We start from the raw sequence: 20647 nt of genomic DNA, 5'->3' as shown, positions 1-20647 counted from the left end.
GGGAATGATCACTCCAACTTCTAAGTGGTGTGTAGAACTTTAGAGTTTACAAAGCCATTCCACATCTTCAGTGTTTTTGCTGAGCCTTGAGTCAACCCCATGAGCTACTTGCTGTATTGCCCCCATCTTATAGGTGTAAAAACTGAGACTTGAGAGTTTGGGTAGTTTCTTGGAATGTGGGTGCCATGCAAGTGGAGAGCCAAGGCTAGACTGTGGGTTTCCAGGAGGTCACACATTGAGCTCCTCCCAGGAGGGCCACATGTGCACGTTTTCCCTGTTTAATAATGACTGTTGTTCCACAACACCTCGTGCTGCTCAAAACTCATCATGGGACCCACCTGTATCCAAAGGATTTGAGACAGCAGAAATAAACTCTAATGGAAAAGTTAACGTTTTCCCCCCATTGACTAGTTACCAATCTTCCATCAAATTGAGGTAAAAACGGATGGGCAAGGATCACCCTGACTGTGACAGCGTCTTTCTTTTTACAAAACATTGATCACAAGGCATTTCAAATGTTCAGAATAAAATAAACACCCATGGACTTGCTAGCCAGAATGATTACATGTTCACATTTGCTCCATTTGCTTCATATTTCTGTCAAAGAAATAAAAGATGGCAGCTCCCATCACAATCTGTTTTGTCTCCCTTCCTTGGTGGTGACCATCCTGTGACATTTAGGGCCAGATTATCCAAAATGCTCTGATGTATACATTACAAGGATCCACCAAGTGTTGAAATAAGAAGTTCTTTTTTATTGTGGTACAATATACATAGCAGAATATTTATCATTTTAGCCATTTATAAGGGTACAGTTCAGTAGCAGTAAGTATATTCACATGTTTGTGCAACTATCACCACTGCATCTGCAGAACTTTTTTTTTCATTCCACACTGAAACTCTGTGCCCATTAAACAATCACTCCCCACCCCCTCCTTCCCTCAGCTGCTGGTAACCACCATTCTACTCTCTGTCTCTATAAATGTGACTAACCTGAGTATCTCATATGAATAGAGTCATACAATATTTGTCCTTTTGTGTCTGCCTTATTTCACATAGCATGGTGTCTTCAAGGCTCATCCACGTTGTAGCACGTGTCAGAATTTTATTCCTTTTGAAGGCTGAATAGTATTTCACTGTCTGTATACACCACAATTCATTTATCCATTCATTGAGCAGTGAACGTTTGGGCTGCTTCTACCTTTTAGCTACAGTGAACAAATGCTCTTCTGAACATGGGTGTAAAATGTCTGTCAAGTCCCTGCTTCCAATTCTTTTGGGTACGTGCCCAGAGGTGGAATTGCTGGATCATGTAATTTTATATTTATTTCTTTGAGGGGCTGCCGTACTGTTTTCCACAGCAGTGGCAGCATTTTACATTTCCACCAGCAACACACAAGGGTTCCAGTTTCTCCGCATCTTCACCAACACTTGTGGTTTTGCTTTTTGGTAATAGCCATGCTAATGGGTGTGAACAAGAAGTGCTTTAAGCATCTCCTAAAGCGGAAGAAACTGAGGCCCAGAGAAGGGAAGAATCACATGAGAGATTGAGGTCACAAGCAAGTCAGTGATAGAGCAGGACCTGGAAGCTGGATCCCCTAACCCCAGCCTAGTTCTTGCTACTAAAACCCAAAATCCAGTTTCCATTGCTATATGTCAGAGGGTGCACAGCCATGGCCACAGGCCAGATACAGACTTTAAGTTTATTTGGTTTGATCCTTACTTTCTTTTTTTTTTAAATTCAAAATAGTATCAACATTTAAAAATTAGGGGATTTTATATTTTAAAAGTCTAAATTTCTGATTTCTCCCCCCAAAAATCAGAAGGTCTGGTAACCCTTGACCCACATTCTAACTCAGCAACCAACTGTTACTGTCTTTTGTTTTGTTTTGTTTTGTTCTGTTGAGACAAGGTCTTATTCTGTCACCCAGGCTGGAGTACGGTGGCGTGATCACGGCTCACTGCAGTCTTGAACTCCTGGGCTCAAGCAAGCCCCCCATCTTGGCCTCCCAAAGCGCTGGGATTACAGGTGTGAGCCCACGCCCAGCCCTATCATTCTGTAATATCCTTCCACACAGGCTAGTTCACACACTGGCTGGTCCTGGTAACACTGGAGTTTGCAGCCCTTTGCTTTTCACATCCATAGATATTCCTCATTCTGAGTGTGAGTAGACACATAGTTACGTTTAACATCATAGGCAGGTTCCATACTTCTTTCCTCTTTCCTTTACTCTATATTGTCTTTGAATATCTTAGCTATTTCCTCACCATAAAAGTGAAATAATGTTGCAAATAAATAGTGCAAAATATTAACAAAGACACAATTGAATAGCCTGATTTGGAGACAGTGTGATGTGGTGGAGAAACACCAGCAAAGGTGCTAATCTTGACTCTTGCAGGAACTCCCTGGGCAATCTTGGAAAGTCGCTTCCCTGTCTGGCCTCCTTGTATCCATGTGTCAGTTGCAGGGTGGGACTGGGGGATCCTCAAGTTTTCGTGGGGCGGTCTAGTTAATAATGTAAAACAAAACCACTCACTTTGCATTGTCGGTAGAGAAAATCGCTTTGCCCAGTTGACTTCCCCAGGGTGAGCCCTCTGAACTGGCCCTTCCTGTGGTCCCCAGCACACCCACCCTCTGCTTTCTCTTTGCTGACAGGTGCGGAATGACCTGACTGGAGTTCTGTATGGCGAGGACATTGAGATTTCAGACACCGAGAGCTTCTCCAACGATCCCTGTACCAGTGTCAAAAAGCTGAAGGTAGGTGTGGCTAGCCACAGGGTGAATGGCAGACTGATCTCAATGCCCTGGGTGCCCAAATTACCTGACTATGAAAGAGCCTCAAGTTTGGTCTGGGTCTCAAGTTCATTTCCACCTAGGCATCCCAGACAGGAGAAGCTCCCAGGAATTGGCTTCCCTTGGCTTTCCCTTCCTTGCTGTCCAACACTGGCCAGAGGTGCTGGCTGCAGGTGCACAGCCACTGAGCACTTTCCTGATGGTTTTATATCTCTCAACGCAGCCTCAGGGGCAAGCAGGGCACACATGATTGTCATGTCTGTTTTGAAGAGTCACAGAGAGAGGAACTGTCTTGCAGAAAGCCCACGGCAAAGAAGTCTTCTTGTTGCAACTGAAAGCCCAGGCTCCTGACCCCTATCCGGTGATACTCTCTTTAGGAACAGAAAGGGTCAACTAGAAGTTTCCCCAGTTGTCAGTCAGTCTCTAATTTTCATTTGTCCATTCATTCTGCATACTCTCTCAAACAGCTTTTATGCACCAGACCCTCTCTTGGGCTCATAGACATCATCGGCCTTGACCTTGTCCTCAGGTTGCTCCCAGCATGATGAAGAAGACAGAGACCTCTCAGGGGAAACAGGAACAAAGGGGCCTGGGAACAAAGGGAGGAAGTGACTCATCCCACCTGGGGAGAGTGCTCAGACAAGGTTCCAAAAAGAGACAACATTTGGTGGAGGAGGAAGAGAGGGATCCCCTCCTACAGGAGCCCAGCACGGTAGGAGGGAAGATCAGAGGGTAGGGTAGCCATGCTCATCATGGCTTAGGATCAGCAGGAATTCCACAGAGGCAGAAGTACCTGGAGTGGGGTAGAAGGGAGGCTGAAACAGAAGTCAGTTCCCAGGAGCCTTGAATGCCAAGCTTAGAAGTTTGATATTTTATCCTGGGGACTTCCTGGAGGTTTGTAAGCAGATGCCAGTGTCATCAGAGCTATCAAATTCCTCTTTCCCTCTCCTCCATTCCTTCAGGCCCTCACTTAAAGTCATTAGCATGGAGACCCCAGATGCCAACTGCAGATACGTCCCTTCTGTCTTGTGTGGGTCCCAGATTACACCAGTCAGAGCAGGTAGCAGCTTAGAGCAGTTGCCTTCTAAATCCTCCAGTTCACAGATGGGGAGCCCAAAGCCCAGAGAAGGGGAGCAAGGGAAGCAACATATCAGTTGTCTACCACCTCCTCCAGAGCAGATACAGAGCCTGAGGGTCACATTTCAGCCTTGGCAGCCTCTGCAGATGAGGACACAGTAGTCAGAGAAGGGCCTGCTTGACAGCCCAGGTGGCTGGAGCCAGGTCTCCCCCCTGCAGTGTCACAGGCTGTGTGGGGCCTGGAGGATTCAGGGGTGGGGTGGCTGCTCTGCAGGAAGCATCTGGGGGAGGGTTGGGAGAGGAGGGGAGGGCCTGCAGCTGCGCTGACATTCTCCTGCCACATGCAGAGGCATCTCCCCATGGTGGGCACCTGAAATAGCTCCCTGAGCTCCAGAGGCCCAGCATCTACGGACTTTAATGTTTAAAGAACCTTTGTATGCAGAGCAGAGCAACTGGAGATGGAACTGGGCTCTCTGCCCATCAACCAGCCAACTCCAACAGAAGTAGCAACGACATTAACCATAATGAAAATAACAGCTGAAATAGCCACCTTTCCAGTGCATTGACCACAGGCCAGGCCCTGTGCAGAGCCCTTCACCTTTATTTGCTCAATTTGTCCTCCCTAAAGCCCTCAGATGGAGGGAATTTTTGTATCCCTGTTTCACAGATGTGGACTCAAGACTCAAAGAGGTTAGCAACTACCCCAAGACACCCAGCTGAAAAATGGTGGGTTGGGATTCAAACCCAGGTCTGGGCAATGTCATGGCCCAGCCTTCTCCACTGCTCTGCATGTACTTCTGAGAAAGGATTCCAGTATCACATAAGCCAGGAGAGCAGCACTAATGACAGAGTACTCATCTGTAGGCAAAGGCTCCCCTCACCCAGACACCTGCACAGCTCCTTCTTGTACCTCTTGCAGTCTTTGTCCAGTCATCCCCTTCTCCCAGAGGCTTTCCCTGAACACTTTATTTAAAAATTGAAATCCCTGTTCCTCCAACTCCCACTTGTCCCTTTCTGCTAATTTTCTCCTCCATTTCACTGATTGATATCTATTTTCATTTCCTGGGACTGCTGCGACAAAGTATCACAAACTAGGTGGTTTATAACAACAGAATGTACTCTCTCGAAGGCTTAGGGCTCTTCCTTGCCTTTCTCTTGGCTGCCAGTGTCACCAGTAATCCCTGGCAGTTTGTGGCTAACCACTGCATCACACCAATCTCTGCCACACATGGCATGTCCTCTCTTCTCTTTATATTGTCTTTTTAGGACACTGGTCATGTTAGATAAGAGCCTCCCCTATTCTAGTATGACCCTGACCTAACTAGTTACATCTGCAATGGCCCTGCTCTCAAATCAGGTCACATTCTGAGGTACTAGGGGTTATGACTTTAATGTATTTTTCGGGGAGACAAAATTCAACCTCTAACAATATCTGCCTTCTATTCATTTTACCTGGTGTTTTATCATCTGTCTCCTCCCATTAGAATGTAAGCTCCAGGAAGCAGAAATTTCTGTCTGTCTTGGTCACTCTTCTGTTTCCCATCACCTAAAACCCAACCTAATTTGCTCAACAATTTGTTGAGTGTGTGTGAATGAAATACCAAGTCTGGACAAAGTGCAACAGAGGCTACAAGGACATAATACTCAGGAACAACGGGAAGGTAGTTACTTTTGGAAATCTCAGAGGAAAAGCAAGTTTCTGATTTATTGTGGGATAAGATGGAGAAGGAGGTACAGAGGACAGGCAAGAAAACCAGATATCAAATAGTAGAACTGGAGTCTGCATTGGAGGTAGTAGAGAGCAGAATTAAAGCCGAGAAAAATAAGAATCAGTAAGGTGGAGGGCAAACTTGAGATACTTTCCCAGAATTCAGAGGAAATCGCCAAATAGATCAATCCAGTGAGATAAAGGATAACAGTTGTGGATACTGGAGAAGGGGGTTTTCCTAAGGGAAAACCAGGACAAAAGAAACAGAATCAAAATCCAAAACAGTAGAAACAGTAGCAGTGAGCACACCTAACACCCAGATTTTGGTTCCTAACACCATTCTCCAGTAAAAGGAACCAGGGCTCCTTAGGCAAATGGCTGGTTCTATGGGGCAGGAAATAGACAAGATGATTCTGGAGTATTTTGTAATACCAGAAGGTAAGGAATAACACACATACTGGTGGGGCTGTATCAAGGGAGTACAGTTGCCAATTGAAAGAACTCCCAATGGCCAAAGCTGGAACAATTTGAACACAAAAAATTAAAGTAGTATTAGAATATAACCCAAAGTATAAAATAAATCTCCACAAGTTTACTATTATGTAAATGATTGACTAATAAATGGAAGAATATAGGCAAATCTCCTACACAGAAGAATTCAAAATAACTTACATAGATACTTCACACTCCAAAGAGGTAGGTCATAACTATACACTTCTTAAGTTACTTCCTTCCAAAGGGTACAGTAGGAAAAGGGGGGATAAAAAAGAATAACTTGACAGTCGAGAAACCTGACAAACGTTCCCTTAGAGAAGGAAATCGAGGTCAACATCAGCAGTGATAAGTCACATTGAAAGCCCCTTGACATGATATGATGGGAATAACTTTACCCCTGTGGTCTTCTTCCCCAAATCCCATAACCCCAGTCTAACCATGAGAAAAACATCAGACAAATTACAGTTGAAGGCCATCCTACAAAATACCTGACCAATACTCCCCCAAACTGTCTAGTTCATCAAAAATAGAGAAAGCCTCGGCCAAAAGGAGCTGAAGGAGGCATGACAACTAAATATAATGTGGTATATTCTAGATGGGATCCAGGAATAGAAAAAGGATGTTTGAGAAAAAGACTAAGGAAATCTGATTAAAGAATGGGTGTTAGCTAATAATAACATCAATATTTATTCATTGTGACAAATGCACAAAATACTAATATAAAACATTAATAATAGGAAAAACTGGATGAGGGGTTGTATGGGAACTCTGTATACAGTCTCCACAATTTTTCTGTTTTCAAATAAGAATTTTTTTTTTTTTTTTTTTTTTTTTTTTTTTTTTTACTAGGAAACAAACTTAAGCGGGCTCAAGACAGACCTAGTACTGTAGATTGGGCCATACAAAATTTCCATTATTCTACAGTTTTTGAACTACAACAATTTTATATGGAAATGTACAGACTATATGAGCAAACTAGCCAGCTTCTGCATTCTAGCAGAACTGGTGAAAAGAGAGTCATACTTAGACAGGTTTTGCCAAAATTTTGACATACTTAGTGGAGAAAATCTTACAAATATCTAGGCCAGGAAAAAAACAAACTTCCCATAGAGATGCAAAAACCAGGCCACTCTCCGACTCCTCTGAAGCATTAAATCCCAGAGACAGTGGAGCAACTGGGAGGTATTCTGCACTGTATGGGGCTCACACGATGTTCCAGCCAGGTCCCTTTCTTGAAGCTAATCCTGAAGTCTGATGTCAACCAGCCAAAAGCGATGGCATACTTTATAGCTGAGGTCATGACAGAAACGGCTGAGCAGGGATCATTGGAACCCATGGAAGGAAAGCAAAGTCTAAATAATTGTTATAAAAGTGTATGCAGATGCAAAAATTACATATAATTTTATACATAATGCAAAAATAGATATGGCAATAGGCATAATTGAGATATAAAAATCTAAATTACCTTCACAGGCCTAAGAAGAGATGAATTTTTTTAAAAAAGGGTGCTTAACTCCTGGTGTTAACTAGGAGAGGGACTCAAAAGAGACCATTTTGCTCATGAGTTTCATAATTAGGTAGATGTAAGCTAAAGAATGCTTTGAATGACTCAGTGGTAAATATACCATAATGTAAACAGAACCTGAAGCTGCAGAAACACAAACATAAAACAAAGGAAATCTCATCCATGTTTCGAAACAGAAAGCAAACATGAAAACCAGAAAGCACAAAACAGATCAGTGCAGACCACATATAATGATTCTGACCAGAAGTTCAAATAGGCCAAACTCATTATCAAAAGGAAGAGACTTTCAGATTGTGTTTCAAAAAACGAACTCTAGCTATTTACATCAGATAAACAAAGTGACACTGAAAGGTTGAAGGTGAAAGGTTGAGCAAAGGTCTACCAAGCAAATCAAACTACAGCAAGAATCCCAGTATTCATATCAGACCAAAGCGTGTTCAAGGTACAGGTGTCAAACAGGATTAAGGAGAGTCCTTTTCTATAGATAAGGCTTCAATCCACCTTGAGAATAACATGCTCGTGGACTATTATTGCTTTAAATTACATCTCACTGAAATAAACAAAGAAAAGCCTGTTAAAAATAGAGACGGAAATTGACAGAAACACAATAGCATTGGGAGGCATAACATCTCTCTCTCTCATTCTTGGACAGTTCACCCAGGCAAAAAAAAAAAAGGCAAGAGCACAGAGGAACGGAATAATGAAATTAATAAGGCTGATTTAGCAGATGTGTATCGAAATTTGTATCAAGAAAGTCAGGAAATAAAACCATTTCTGTGTGATGAAGTCGCGAGGCCCTTTAAGCTCATTCCAAGCCTGTTCTGAACGGGGGGTGGCTAAAGTTTAGCTGTTTCCAGGCGGGGCTGGGAAGCTGCTCTGCACAGAGACCACGTCCTGGGCACTCATAGGGAGAGTTCCAGGTGTCACATTTCCCTTTCTGGACATTTCAGTTGCTTCGTACACCTTCCCCAAAGTGGCCTTCTGCCCTGTATTCATATTTCCATTTGTTGGAGGAATATGTGGTACATTATTTCAACCATGGGGCATCCACAGACCCTTATGTCTGGAATTGACATGGGAGGGGCAGTTGCCTCAGTTCAATCCGGGTGCTCTGGAGACCAAATATTTTTGTGGAAAGAGCAGGAACTTTTAAAGAAAATCTTTTATTGTAAAATCAAACAACAATTTGAAAGCCACAGAAATCAAATGATTGTCTAAATGAATCATAAGGCAAACAGCACACAGGTCAGAGAACTTTATCAGATACCCCAAAAGTCCCTTCTATCCACAGCCCCCTGCCCCCACCATCAGGAACCCTATGCCCTACTTTTACAGAAATCACCAGCAATCTTTTTTCCTTTTTTTTGTCAGAACTCAGAAAGTATAGGGAATGCTGTTCTAGTTGTGACCCTTTTTTTTTTTATTGTAGTAAAATATATGTGACATAAAATTTACCATTTTAACCATTTTTAAGTGTTCAATTCAGTGACATTAAGTACATTCACAGTGTTGTACAACCATCCCATTATCCACTTCCAGAACTTTTTCATCATCCCAGACAGAAACTCAGAACAGAGGCTTTGCGTGTATGTGTGTTGCTCTGTCGCCCAGGCTGGAGTGCGGTGGCACGATCTCGGCTCACTGCAACCTCCACTTCCTGGGTTCAAGTGATTCTCCTGCCTCAGCCTCCTGAGTAGCTGGGATTACAGGTGCTCTCCACCAAGCCTGGCTAATTTTTGTATTTTTAGTAGAGATGGTGTTTTACCATGTTGGCCAGGCTGGTCTCAAACTCCTGACCTTAGGTGATCCATCTGCCTTGACCTCCCAAAGTGCTGGATTACAGGCGTGAGCCACCTGTGCCAAGCATAACAGGGGCTTTTGAATCAAGTAGACCCAGGGTTGGACTCCGTCCCTGCCTTGGTGTCTTCCTCTGTAGAGAGGGCACTGGGCCATCCCAATTGTGTGATGGTCGCCGTACGCAGACTGTTGGGCTCTCTTGGGGGCTGAAAAATCAGTAGTTGATATTATGTTCGAAACTTGAGAGATGCTGGAATAGAGAAAAGACTAAATAATAAAACACTAAATAATAAAATTAGAGGATTTCAGGGAAAGAAGCCATAGAACTCTCTATCTTTTAATGAATATCTTAAAATGATAACAAAGGACTTTCTAAAATCCAAACTTTGAGACAGTAAGCAAAGCTGAGAGATTGTGAGCAATTCATTTAGGGTCTCTGGGCCCACAGAGCTTCCCTATTGCAGGTGAATTTACCAGAGGAGACAGGAGCCTTGCTTGCCTGCGTCAGCGCTGTGCCAGCAGCCACCTCTTTCCAGAGGGCTCCTCTTCTCTCTCTCCATCTTATCACAGCCTCTTCTTCTGACCTCATCCAACACTTCTGCTTCAACATCAAAGGGGGACACTTTTAAGCACTCCCTTTGTGCCCACAGATTCATCCCCACAATAACTCTACAATAGCAGTCAGCAAACTACAGCTCATGGGCCAAATCCAGCCTACTCTCTGTGTTTGTAAATAAAGTTTTATAGGAACACATTCATTTACCACAACGTCCTTGGCTGCTTTTGTGCTACAGCGGCAGAACTGAGTAATTGCAACAGAGACTATATGGCCTATGAGACCAAAAATATGTACTATCTGGACCTTTATAGAAATTGTTTGCCACCACCTGCTCTGAAGATAGGTACTATTATTATCCCCATTTTATAGGTAGAGAAACTGAAGCTCAGGAAAGTTTAATAACTTGCCTGAGGCCATGAAGCTGATTAAGTGACTGAGCTGAGATTCTAGCTCAGCAATCTAGCTACAGACTGGCTCTTAACCTCCACGGCATGCCTCCCAGCTTCGTGTCCACCCACACTCCTCAGTCAGCAGAAAGATTCCTGCATAGCGTCTCAACATTCCAAGGTTACTCATACTCAACATTTTTAAATGACCTGTCTCCCCCCATTTCTTCTTAGTAACAAAACAGGAATGAAAGGGCTTTGCAACTTACTTGCCTTAAGTGGAGGAGCGGTTAAAAAAAAAAAGTGCTAGGGAATGACAGAAAGACAGAGATAAGCAGAAAGCTCTCATCTTTATTTTTTATATTGATGCAATATTTGGGCCCCAGTGCAACATCATGAAGACCCTCTAAATTGAGCCAGGCTTTCTACTCTTAAAAAAGGAAAAGAAAATATGTCTGTGCCATTTAGAGCCATGTTTGGCTTTCTTTTTTGAGTGACTCACAAAAATAGCCCAATTCTCCAACAATATTAGTGGGGATCCTTATGCCTCACATTAAGGGGACAGCTTTGACCAGAAAAGCTACTCGACTAGTCAGCAACAACTGAGTGTCTTAGAACCCCAGCAGAGAGAGGAGGGAGACAGGATAAGCCTAAGGTAAGGCCTTTCCAGAGAGGGAGGTGTCTTCATTTCCCATTGCTGCTGTGAAAATCTGAACAGCTTCAAGCAACACAAATTTATCTTACTGTCTGGAAGCTAGATGTCCTACATGGATCTTGACAGGCCAACATCAAGGTGTCAGTGCGGCCAAGTTCCTTCTGGAGGCTCTAGTTCCAGTATCTAGAGGCCACCTGCATCCCTCAGCTAGCAGTCCCCTTCCTCTATCTTCAAAGTGAGCCATAGTCAGTGGAGCCTTTCCCACACTGTATCACTGTCTCTGCCTCGGCCATGTTTAAGGACCTTGTGAATACGTGAATACATTTAAGGACCCTGTGAATACATTATCACCTGGCTAATCCAAGAAAATCTCCCTATTTTAAGATCAGCTGATAACCTTAATTCCATCTGGAATGTGAATTTTCCCTTTACCACGTGACATAACATACTCACAGGTTCTGGGGATTAGGATGTGGCCTTTTTTGGGGGGCTGGGGGAGTGGGGACAGGGTCTCACTCTGTAACCCAGGCTGGAGTGTAGTGGTGTAATCACAGCTCACTGCAGCCTCAACTTCCTGGGCTCAAGCAATCCTCCCACCTCAGCCTTGCAAGTAACTGGGACTACAGGCATGCACCACCATACTCAGCCTATATATATATATATATTATATATATAATATATATATTATATATATATTATATATATAATATATATATTATATATATATAATATATATAATATATATATTATATATATATAATTTATATATATATAAATTTATATATATATATATATATATATATATTCGTAGAGACAGGGTTTCTCCACGTTTCCCAGACTGGTCTTGAACTCCTGAGCTCAAGTAATTCTCCTGCCTTGGCCTCCTAATGTGCCGGGATTACAGGCATGAGCCACTGTGCCCAGCCAGGATGTGGCTATTATTCTGCCTGGCATAAGACAACTACAAAGGTAGGCTTTGAGAGGACTGCCCTTCCCTTGCTCCGCTTGCTCCGCGGGAAAGTCCTAGTGGGAACTGTGCTCTCCCTCTTGACTCTGGCCAAAAAAAAGTCCTTAGGGAATTGACCCCCTTTTTTCCCCAACCAGATAGGGGAGACCTGATGAGAACTGCCACCCCCACAGGCCAGGAGTCCATCCTGACTGCCTGAAACTGAAGTTCATACAGGCACCCCAAGGGGACGCAAAGCTGCAGAATAAACATGGTGCATCTTTCTCACAGGCCAGGTTTGCTCAGAGACATGGAGATGAAAAGGTATTATTTTTAACTTACGACATAGATATATTATTAGAGTGTTAAATATACATGAATTTTCAAGATACAAGAATAAACTTTAAAGAAATGCCGTGCTTTCCACTGGGCTGCTGTGGGCTATTCCCTCTTCGCTCCCTTCCTTGAGAGTGAAGCGTATGCCTTCACTGCCTTTATGGACAGAGTGAAGCGTATGCTTCTCTGCCTTTACGGATATTTCCAGTGGGGGGTGGGGTCTAAGTAAGACAAATTTTAGCTAAATAAAAGGGACTACTCATTGTGGTTGTGGGATCAGTTTGTCAGAGCCAGGAGGGACTTTGGAGAACATTCTAGGCTAAACTTCTAGGGCCCACTCCAGGTCTACAGCCAGACAGTTGGGGCACAGGACTGGCCTGGGCTTCCGAAGCCTTAGGCAGTGCCCACTGGCCCAGGTCATGGCCAGCCTCTAACAGCTCAGCTGCCTTAGGAGTTTATAGCATCTCATCTCTTTATATAGCATTGTGACATTTGAATTTTCAGCAGCCCAGCACAGTAGGTAGTCTGCGAGGCTAGGCTCTGAGAAACCAGGATGCCATTGAGTGGACCTAGACAGATGCATGGGTGGCAGGAGATTCCAGACAACCCAGAGGTCAGGGTCAGGCTCAGGGTTGAGCTTGACCTTCCTTGCAAGATTCCATGCTCCACAGGCAAGGAAGGCTGGCTGGAGGGCATGGTCCCTAATCTTCCTCACCTCTGCTCTCCTGCACTTTTAAATGCACACCAGCAATTTTAGTGGCTCAGGATTGCATTTGCCATTTATATCCTTTCACTTCAACATCTGCATGACTTTTCTCGATTAGCTGTTGCTGCAGATTGAGTGCTGAGCTCCAGCAGCTCAGACCTAGTGGGGTTTGCCTCCTCAACTGGGAGGCAGTAGATAGGAGCGAGGAGTCAAGCACTCAGGCTCTGGGACCACACCCACCTGGGGCAAGGCCAGTGCCACCACCTCCTATTTGTGTGACCTGGCATCTTAGGTTGAAGTCCCTGCAAACAGAGCCTGAGGTGCTTGGGAAAGTGATTTATTGTGGAAGTACTCAGGAGAAGGGGAGGGAAGCAGGATGAGGCAGGAGGAGCTCTGTCTTGGATGGATACCGGTTTAGCCTGGCCCCACAGGGGTCTCCGGAGCACAGACAGCACCACAGAGCTGATCCTAACTTTCAGCAAGGGGGCCGGAGTTTTCCACCAATGTGAGTCAGTTGTTGGTTGCTCTCTGTGGGGTGTGGGGCATGGAGTGGCTCCCATGGCCAGGAAGCTCCCCTTAGCTGAGGGCAGTTCTCCAGAGAAGGGAGTGAGCTGTCAGCAGCCCACCCTCACTGCAGCCAGGCGGGTGTACCAGCCCCAAGGAGGGGACTGCACCTGGGAAGTTTGCTTAATTCTTTGGACCTTGCTTTGCTCATGAATCTTTCCAAAGTGAGCATAATAACAGCGCCCACCTCCCAGGGTGGGGCTGACGGACTGTTTAGCACAACAGCTCAGACAGGGCTTGAGAGTTGTTATTTTTATGGTGTTAGGATTGCTTGCAAACTGGGGGTACATGCTAGTTCTTTGAATTGGGTTATCCTTGCTAAGTGTCATGTGCGTGCGTGAGTGTGTGCGCGTGCCTGTGTGTGTGTGTGCGCCTGTGTGTGTGTGTGTGTGTGTGTGTGTGTGTGTTTAGCTCTCTTTAAGCATCCCAGAGACAAAGTGGTTCTAGATGAGGGATGAGACAGGGTCAAGAAAAAGAAAAGGAAACCTACCCAGGGTTTGGCAACATTAGACTCCTCTCCAGAGGGAGTTTAGTGGGCCTCTCCCTCACTCATCCTGTCACTGTTGGGGGTTTGGGCTGAATACCCCTCCCCATTTTCCTACCCCATTCCCACCGCTGTTTCCTTCCACTTTTGCCCCTTTCTTGTGATAGTAGCCTCTTGAGGGTGTGAACATAGGTCTCCATGTATGGTCTCCAACCCTAGACCTGGCCATCTCATTTGTCCCAACTCAGGTCATCTGCTTTCACTCCAGGAAGGTCCCTGCAGAGCCAAGTCCCTGGAAGGGCACAGGATTTTCCAGACCCTGCCCTCTGCCACATTTCCAGTCCTTTGTGATATCACAGCTCTGATCTGTCACTGTCATCCTCAGGGATGGTTATGGCTGCCCCTCCCTACCCCCTACTACTGCCTAAACTGCCCCAAGCCCTTTCAGCATAAGAGAATGGGCCCATACCCTGGCAGGGAGGCAGGGGGCTTGTCTGAAAGCAGGGGCTACTGCTATTCCCAAATTTCTTCTTTCTACTCTCTGGACTTTCAGGAAAAGATACAAGCTATGCAACATTGAAAAGCATGATTCTGGAACTTTCATGAGAGCATGCACATGTATGGAAAAACTATTAAGATTCCCCAGATCCAAAACCTTTCCCCTAACCCCTGAATCTTCCAGTAAGTTGCTACTTTAGAAAGGAGAACCCAGTATATCTGCACTTCCTACACTCGGGACACCTCCTCGTGCTCTAGAATGCACATACCCTAGTTTGAGAAGCACCTCAAACTCTTTATACTGCTCTATGGTGCCCCCCAAGATCCCCATCCAGCCTCATCCCCCGTTTGGCCTCTCCCCAACCCTGGATTCCGGGCTGCTCCTCCTTCCTTCCAGACTTGGCAGCGTCTTGCCCCCTCTTTCTCACCGTCTAGAAGCAGAGTGTGTGTTCACAGCTTCCTGCAGCAGGCATGACCTGGCTCTGCATAGGATCTTTCTCCAGGGCCCTCTAATGGTCAAGGAGAACCAAGTGAGAGCTCTGGCTTTCATTTTGGTTCTGTGGAGCCCTGGGAGAGCTTGTACCTCTCTGGGAAGAGATTAGCTAGATGGGGGATCCCACGGGCCCCATCCAAATCTAACAGCCTGGGAGCACTGAACAAAGTGGTCCTTGCAACTTGGTTGTCATAGCAACAAAGACACCAAATGGTCCACAAGTGGCAGAGCTGGTTATTTAAGTGTCAGCAGGTGGTCAGGAGGTCAGCTATGAAGATGTGGGTCCCTTGATCTACTCAAGAAGTGGACATGGTGAGCCCAGGGTCTAGATCATGGGGCTGCTCAGATATTAGTGCAGTGATGATAATGGCTGCTAGTGACCAAATAAGCAGCGTAGGCCAGGCATTGTGCGTGATGCTGCACGCTGGATTAATTCACTTCATCGTGCATTCAACACATATTTGTTGACATATGTGTAGCGCCCTGTTCTGGGAGCTGGGGGCTTAGAGATAAGTTACGCTTACTTCAGTGGGGAAGACAGACAAGTAAGTGGACTTGAGCCACATTGGAGGCAAGCACAGGGTGATCCAGGCTCACAGAAGAAGAAGTGGCCACCAAGCCTGATGGGGCAGAGAGATGGTTTCTCAGAACAGAGGAGCCTGGGCTAAGGTAGCAAGGGTGAGTAGCAGCTGTGCTGGCAAAGTAAGTGGGAGGAGAGGGATGGGCACTCTGGAGGGATAGACTTGCAGAATGGGTGGGGGGCGAAGTGGGAATATGAATAAATGAATGAATGAATGAATGAATGCAGTCCTGTTTTAGGACTCACTGCCAAGGCAGGGTATGAGAAATGTGATAGAGAATTGAGCACAAATCAGCTGGTAAAGACTGCACAGGATCTTTACCATCTCTATCTTTAGCACATCTTGAATGTGCTAAGGAGCTCAGTGTTTGATCTGCAAACCTCAGGAAGCCATGGACAGATTTCACACAATCAGACTTGAATCTAGGAATGAACCCTTCCTCTGCTCTGTGGCGATGGGTGGATGGGGCAGGATTCATGGCAAGGATGCAGGGAGGCTGTTGCTGTTCACTGAGTAAGGAATGATGGTAACCAAACTCAGGGCAGTGGGGCTGGAGGGTTGGGGCTGATTAAAGAGCTAGTTGTGAGCAGACAGAACCAACAGATTCCGGTTATGGCTTGGATGAGGGTTGAAGAAGAGGAGTGAGTCTAAGATGACTCCCAAGTTCCTGACATTGTCAGAAATGGAAAACACAGGAGGAGGAAAGGGCCTCTTGGGAAAGCTGGTGGATTCAGCTTGGGACATGTTGCGCTGGAGGTGCCTGAGAGAATCCAACTGGAAGAGTCTGGTGGGAAACTGGAGAAAATCTGAGGCTAGGGGGAGAGATTTGGAGTCCACAGCACACAGAGAACAGTTGTGGCTGGGGTCATGAACTAGGTTGCCCAGGGAGAGTGATGGGAGCAAAGAGCTAAGGACAGAACACCAGCATTTAGGGATGGGCAGAAAGGTCAGGAGCTGATGATGAGGAGTATGAGCAGGAGTGGCCAGGCAGGCACGAGGGGAGCCAGCAGAGAGCATAGCAGCATGGAAGCCACCCGGTGAGTTTCATTATGGTGAATTGACAACCACTGGGCAAGGTAGATAGGATTATCCCTTTCTCAGAGATGAAGGAATTGAGGCTCCAGGAGATTAAGAAGCAAAGTTTTCAGCTAATCAGAGGTGGAGCTGTGATTTGAACCCAGTTCTCTGACTTCAAAATCTAATAAGCTGTTTTTACCATACCATGTTTAGCAACACAGGGTTTGGCACAAAGTAGATGATCAGTAGATACTTGCTGGATGAAAGGATGGATGGATGGATGGGTACTGTCAGCAGCAAAAAATGCTAAAAATTTTTAACAAACAAGCAGAAAGATCTTGGAGCATGCCTGGAAGCAAGTCCACAGAACGGAAGCAGCTTAGAACTTTTTATAGCATTGCAGACGTGGTGATGACAAAGGCTTGCCTTCCTTCCACTGCTCTGTTAACGATCTTTTAAAGTCCTTTCAGAGCCAGTGTTTTTTTTCCCCTCTTCTTTCCATTCTTGCTTGCAAACGAAAGATGATTTTAGAATCCAGGCCTTCTTTATTTTGCTAAAGTACATGATGAGTAAAATGGCCTCTCAGTCAGCACTTTCCAATTTTGAAAGATGCTAAAAACTGATCTTTAAAAGCATATTTTTCTACTTTATGCATCAAAGGGCCATGAGGCCTGCTGGAGGGGATGGATGAACAGCAGGAAGGTGGCACCACCTGCAAGGCTGGGCCTCACTGTGGAGGGCAGGAAGCGGCTGGGATGGGGAGCAGGTGTTTGGGCCAGGGCCTGGCTGGTCTCCTGGTGGCCGCCCCACCCATTCTCTTTCAGCCTGTTCTTCTCCGTGGGGCAGGACCCAGCTGGATCCCAATGCCCCAGAAAGCAACGAAGACCCCATTTACCTGACCCGTGAGAGCCTCTGGCTGATGCTCAGTAATTGTCTGTTGAATGAATGAATGAGTCACAGGGGTCACTGTACACATTCCTATTAACCACACTGAGATAATGAATGTAATCCCATGTATAGAGCTTTCAAAAATAGATTTTCCTTAGAAATAAAGGTGGACACTCACTATGTGCTAGGCACTGTGTTAAGCACTTTACACGGACTATTTCACTTAGTCTTCCCAGAAATCCGGTAAGGAAAGTACTACCATTATCCTCATTTTGCAGATGAGGAAACTGGGGCTGAGATGGAAAAGGAGCGACCAGAGGCCACCCATGGTTTGTTGGTAGAGCTGAGATGCGAACAAAGCTCAAAGCGAGTCTGAAACCTCTTAATTGGGAAGCTCTGTAGGCTCCAGGAATTTCTTGAGGGATTAACTATCAAGAAGGTAGAAAGGGCCAGAACACTGTGCAGGGCAGCAGAGTGTGGTTGGCTGGGGTCTTGTCTCTGCCACAAACTCCCCAGGGGCCTTAGAAGCTCCTTTCTCCTCATCTGGCCTCAGTTTTCCTATACGTAAAGTGAGGAAGAAGGTTAGATGATGCTTCCATGGACTGCAGGGTTTGCCTGCCCTGGTGGGAGGAGAACAGGGGAGGTTGCAAGGCCCCTGAGAGCAGTCAGCTTTAGCCTCCAGCCTGTACAGACTTGCCCTAGGGCTTGCCCATGAGACCAGGGTGGACTGACTGCAGGAGCCACAGGAAAGCCAGCCCTGGAGAGGGCTAGAGAATCCAGGTTGGGCTGGGGTTGGGGGTGAGGTTCTGCCCTGCCCACCTTCCCAGGCAGAGCTCTGGGCTAAGAGCCAGAGGTGCAGGAATGTTGTCTGCCACAGCCTTGAACCCTTTATAGGGTGCTGAACATCTACTCACCTTCATGATGTGTCCTTCCATCCACAGGGGAATGATGTGCGGATCATCCTTGGCCAGTTTGACCAGAATATGGCAGCAAAAGTGTTCTGTTGTGTAAGTAAAACAGTTGTATCATTCGTGTCTTTGGGGAGGTTCACGAAGCTTTTTCCCATACTCATTCTCTCCCTGCTCAGTCTGTGAGTGGGATCATAGGACTGGAGCCTGGGTTCCTGGAAGCAGAAGAGTTGTGTTCACTGTTTTTTCCTCTTTCCAGGGAGCTAAAACCCCAGGGCTCAGAACAATACCGTCATCGAGGAACCAGGGACCTCAGTCTAACCCATCGTCTAAGCCTTGTTGGCTAATTCTAAGTCTGCTCAACTTAGCCAGGGAGATACCAGAAATCAGGGTGAGGCTGAAGTGACTCAGACCCCCTCCCTGCCCTGTAGGTAGGGCTCAGAGTCTTAGGTTAGGGACAAATTATCAACTATTGATTTTCTACTCCTGAATCCTTTACAGCTGTCTAGTGACAGATGACAAAGGTGACCTTTTTATGCCTTATCTCATTTAATCTTTTCAATAACCATGTGAAGCAACTATGATTTTCCCATTTTACAGATGAAGAAATAGAGCTCCATAGAGTAAAGGGACTTGTCCAAGGGCCCTCAGCCAATTCATGGCAGAGCCAAGGCTCCATCCCCATTCACCGGATCCCCAATCTAGTCTCTAAAAAAAAGGTTTTCTCCATATGACTTCTAGCTTAAGTTAGATGTAGGGGACAGAACACAGGAACTAAGTCAGTTTCCATTTTGATGTCCCAGCTCCCAATCCTCCCCATCATGTCAGGAGAAAAGTCAACAAAATGAAAGCCCAGGCAGGTGAGTCACTGTCTGCCCAATAAGCTTGACCTTTTAGACTGAGGTCATTCTAGGCGTAGTGTCTGGTGACGGGCTGCAGATCTCTGTCCTCTTTGATCTTTTTGTCAGTAATGTGGATGAGGTTATAAATAGGAATTCTAGAAATCATGAAATACATTGGATGACAGAGTTTGAGTGCAAAGAACTTTAACAGGTTGGAATGTTTGATTAAATCCAAGCAGAGTAAATGGTCCTAACATATTATATTAGAACAAATGAAGCTGCCTAAGTCCAAGTGGTAGAGGGATAGCTGAGGAGTACTGTGTGTTGAGAAGAGAAGAGACTTTGGATGTTCCAGATGACCCCCAGTTTACTACAGGGTTTGGCAACTAAGGTCATCAGCATGAGCACAGTGCCAGAGAGCCGAGGTGACCTCAAATTGTATGTCTACACCCAGGGCAGGGTAGTCCCTCTGCTCTTTGCTGGAGAGACCCCACCTAGGGAGACCTGCCCAGCTCCTGGTGGCCTGTTTTGGACAGATGTAGGAATTGAAAAGAGACAAGCAGCAAGGATAGGGTAGTGGCTGCAAGCCGTGGTCACGTGTGGTTATTTGAACCTGAAGGCTCAGGAGCAAAACAAGAACTGTCCAATCATCTTCTGATTTAGCCGGGAGAAGGGAGAGGCTGTGAGGCTGACATTTCAGGGGATCTTGGATGGAGGTTGGCACTCAGGAGCCAATCAGCTTGGGCTTGAGTCCCTGTTCTGCTACTTATTGTTGAAGTTGGGTATGTTGTTTACACTCTCGGAGCCCCAGTTTCTCATCTGTAAAATGGGGATTATAACACCTGTCTGATAAGATTGTTGAGCAAAAACCCTCTGCATAGTACCTGATGTACAGTGAACCCTCAGCAGATACCAGCCATCTTTTTTTGGTTGTTTATATAGGGTCTCAGGTGTCCAAAGATGGAATGGGCCACCATTTACTGGCAAGTTTTACGGGTAGATTCCACAAAATTGTGTTAAGCATTCTATTTATCAGTGGAGAGTAGCAAGAGGTCTTTCCACATTGAAATCGAAGGAGGACCATGAGAAAAATAGAAAATATAGAGTGAATAGACGTAAAAATTTTACTCCAAAACTCATAAAACCTTGATCCTTACTACCTAGGGTCCAGAAATAACCCACTTTAAAAAGGTCCAAATTTGAGAGCGTGCTTTCTTTTACAAAAGAAACTCGGTGTCCCCTCTCCAGTATCCCCAGGGCCTTGCAAGGAGCTGGTGCATGGTGGGTGATTGGTGTTGATCGAATGAGGAAAACAAGTAACTTCAGAAAAAATAAATTAATAAAAATGATCCATGAAGATGCCACACCAGACCCTGGCCACCTCCAGT

The 20647-nt window shown here is 45.5% G+C and overlaps 1 protein-coding gene across 2 annotated transcripts in view; it reads left to right on the top strand.

Moving 5' to 3' along the window:
* Positions 1–20647, top strand: part of GABBR2 (gamma-aminobutyric acid type B receptor subunit 2) — a 420187-nt gene that overhangs the window by 211448 nt on the left and 188092 nt on the right. For both annotated transcript variants that reach the window (XM_004048340.5, XM_055350040.2), the window contains exons 4-5: positions 2657–2758; positions 18451–18516. In XM_004048340.5, coding sequence (XP_004048388.2) covers positions 2657–2758; positions 18451–18516 — 168 coding nt within the window. The remainder of the gene's footprint in view (positions 1–2656; positions 2759–18450; positions 18517–20647) is intronic.

The sequence above is a fragment of the Gorilla gorilla genome, chromosome 13 (assembly GCF_029281585.2).
Source record: "Gorilla gorilla gorilla isolate KB3781 chromosome 13, NHGRI_mGorGor1-v2.1_pri, whole genome shotgun sequence".
NCBI classification, from domain to species: domain Eukaryota; kingdom Metazoa; phylum Chordata; class Mammalia; order Primates; family Hominidae; genus Gorilla; species Gorilla gorilla.
This window is presented reverse-complemented; position numbering and strand designations above follow the sequence as displayed.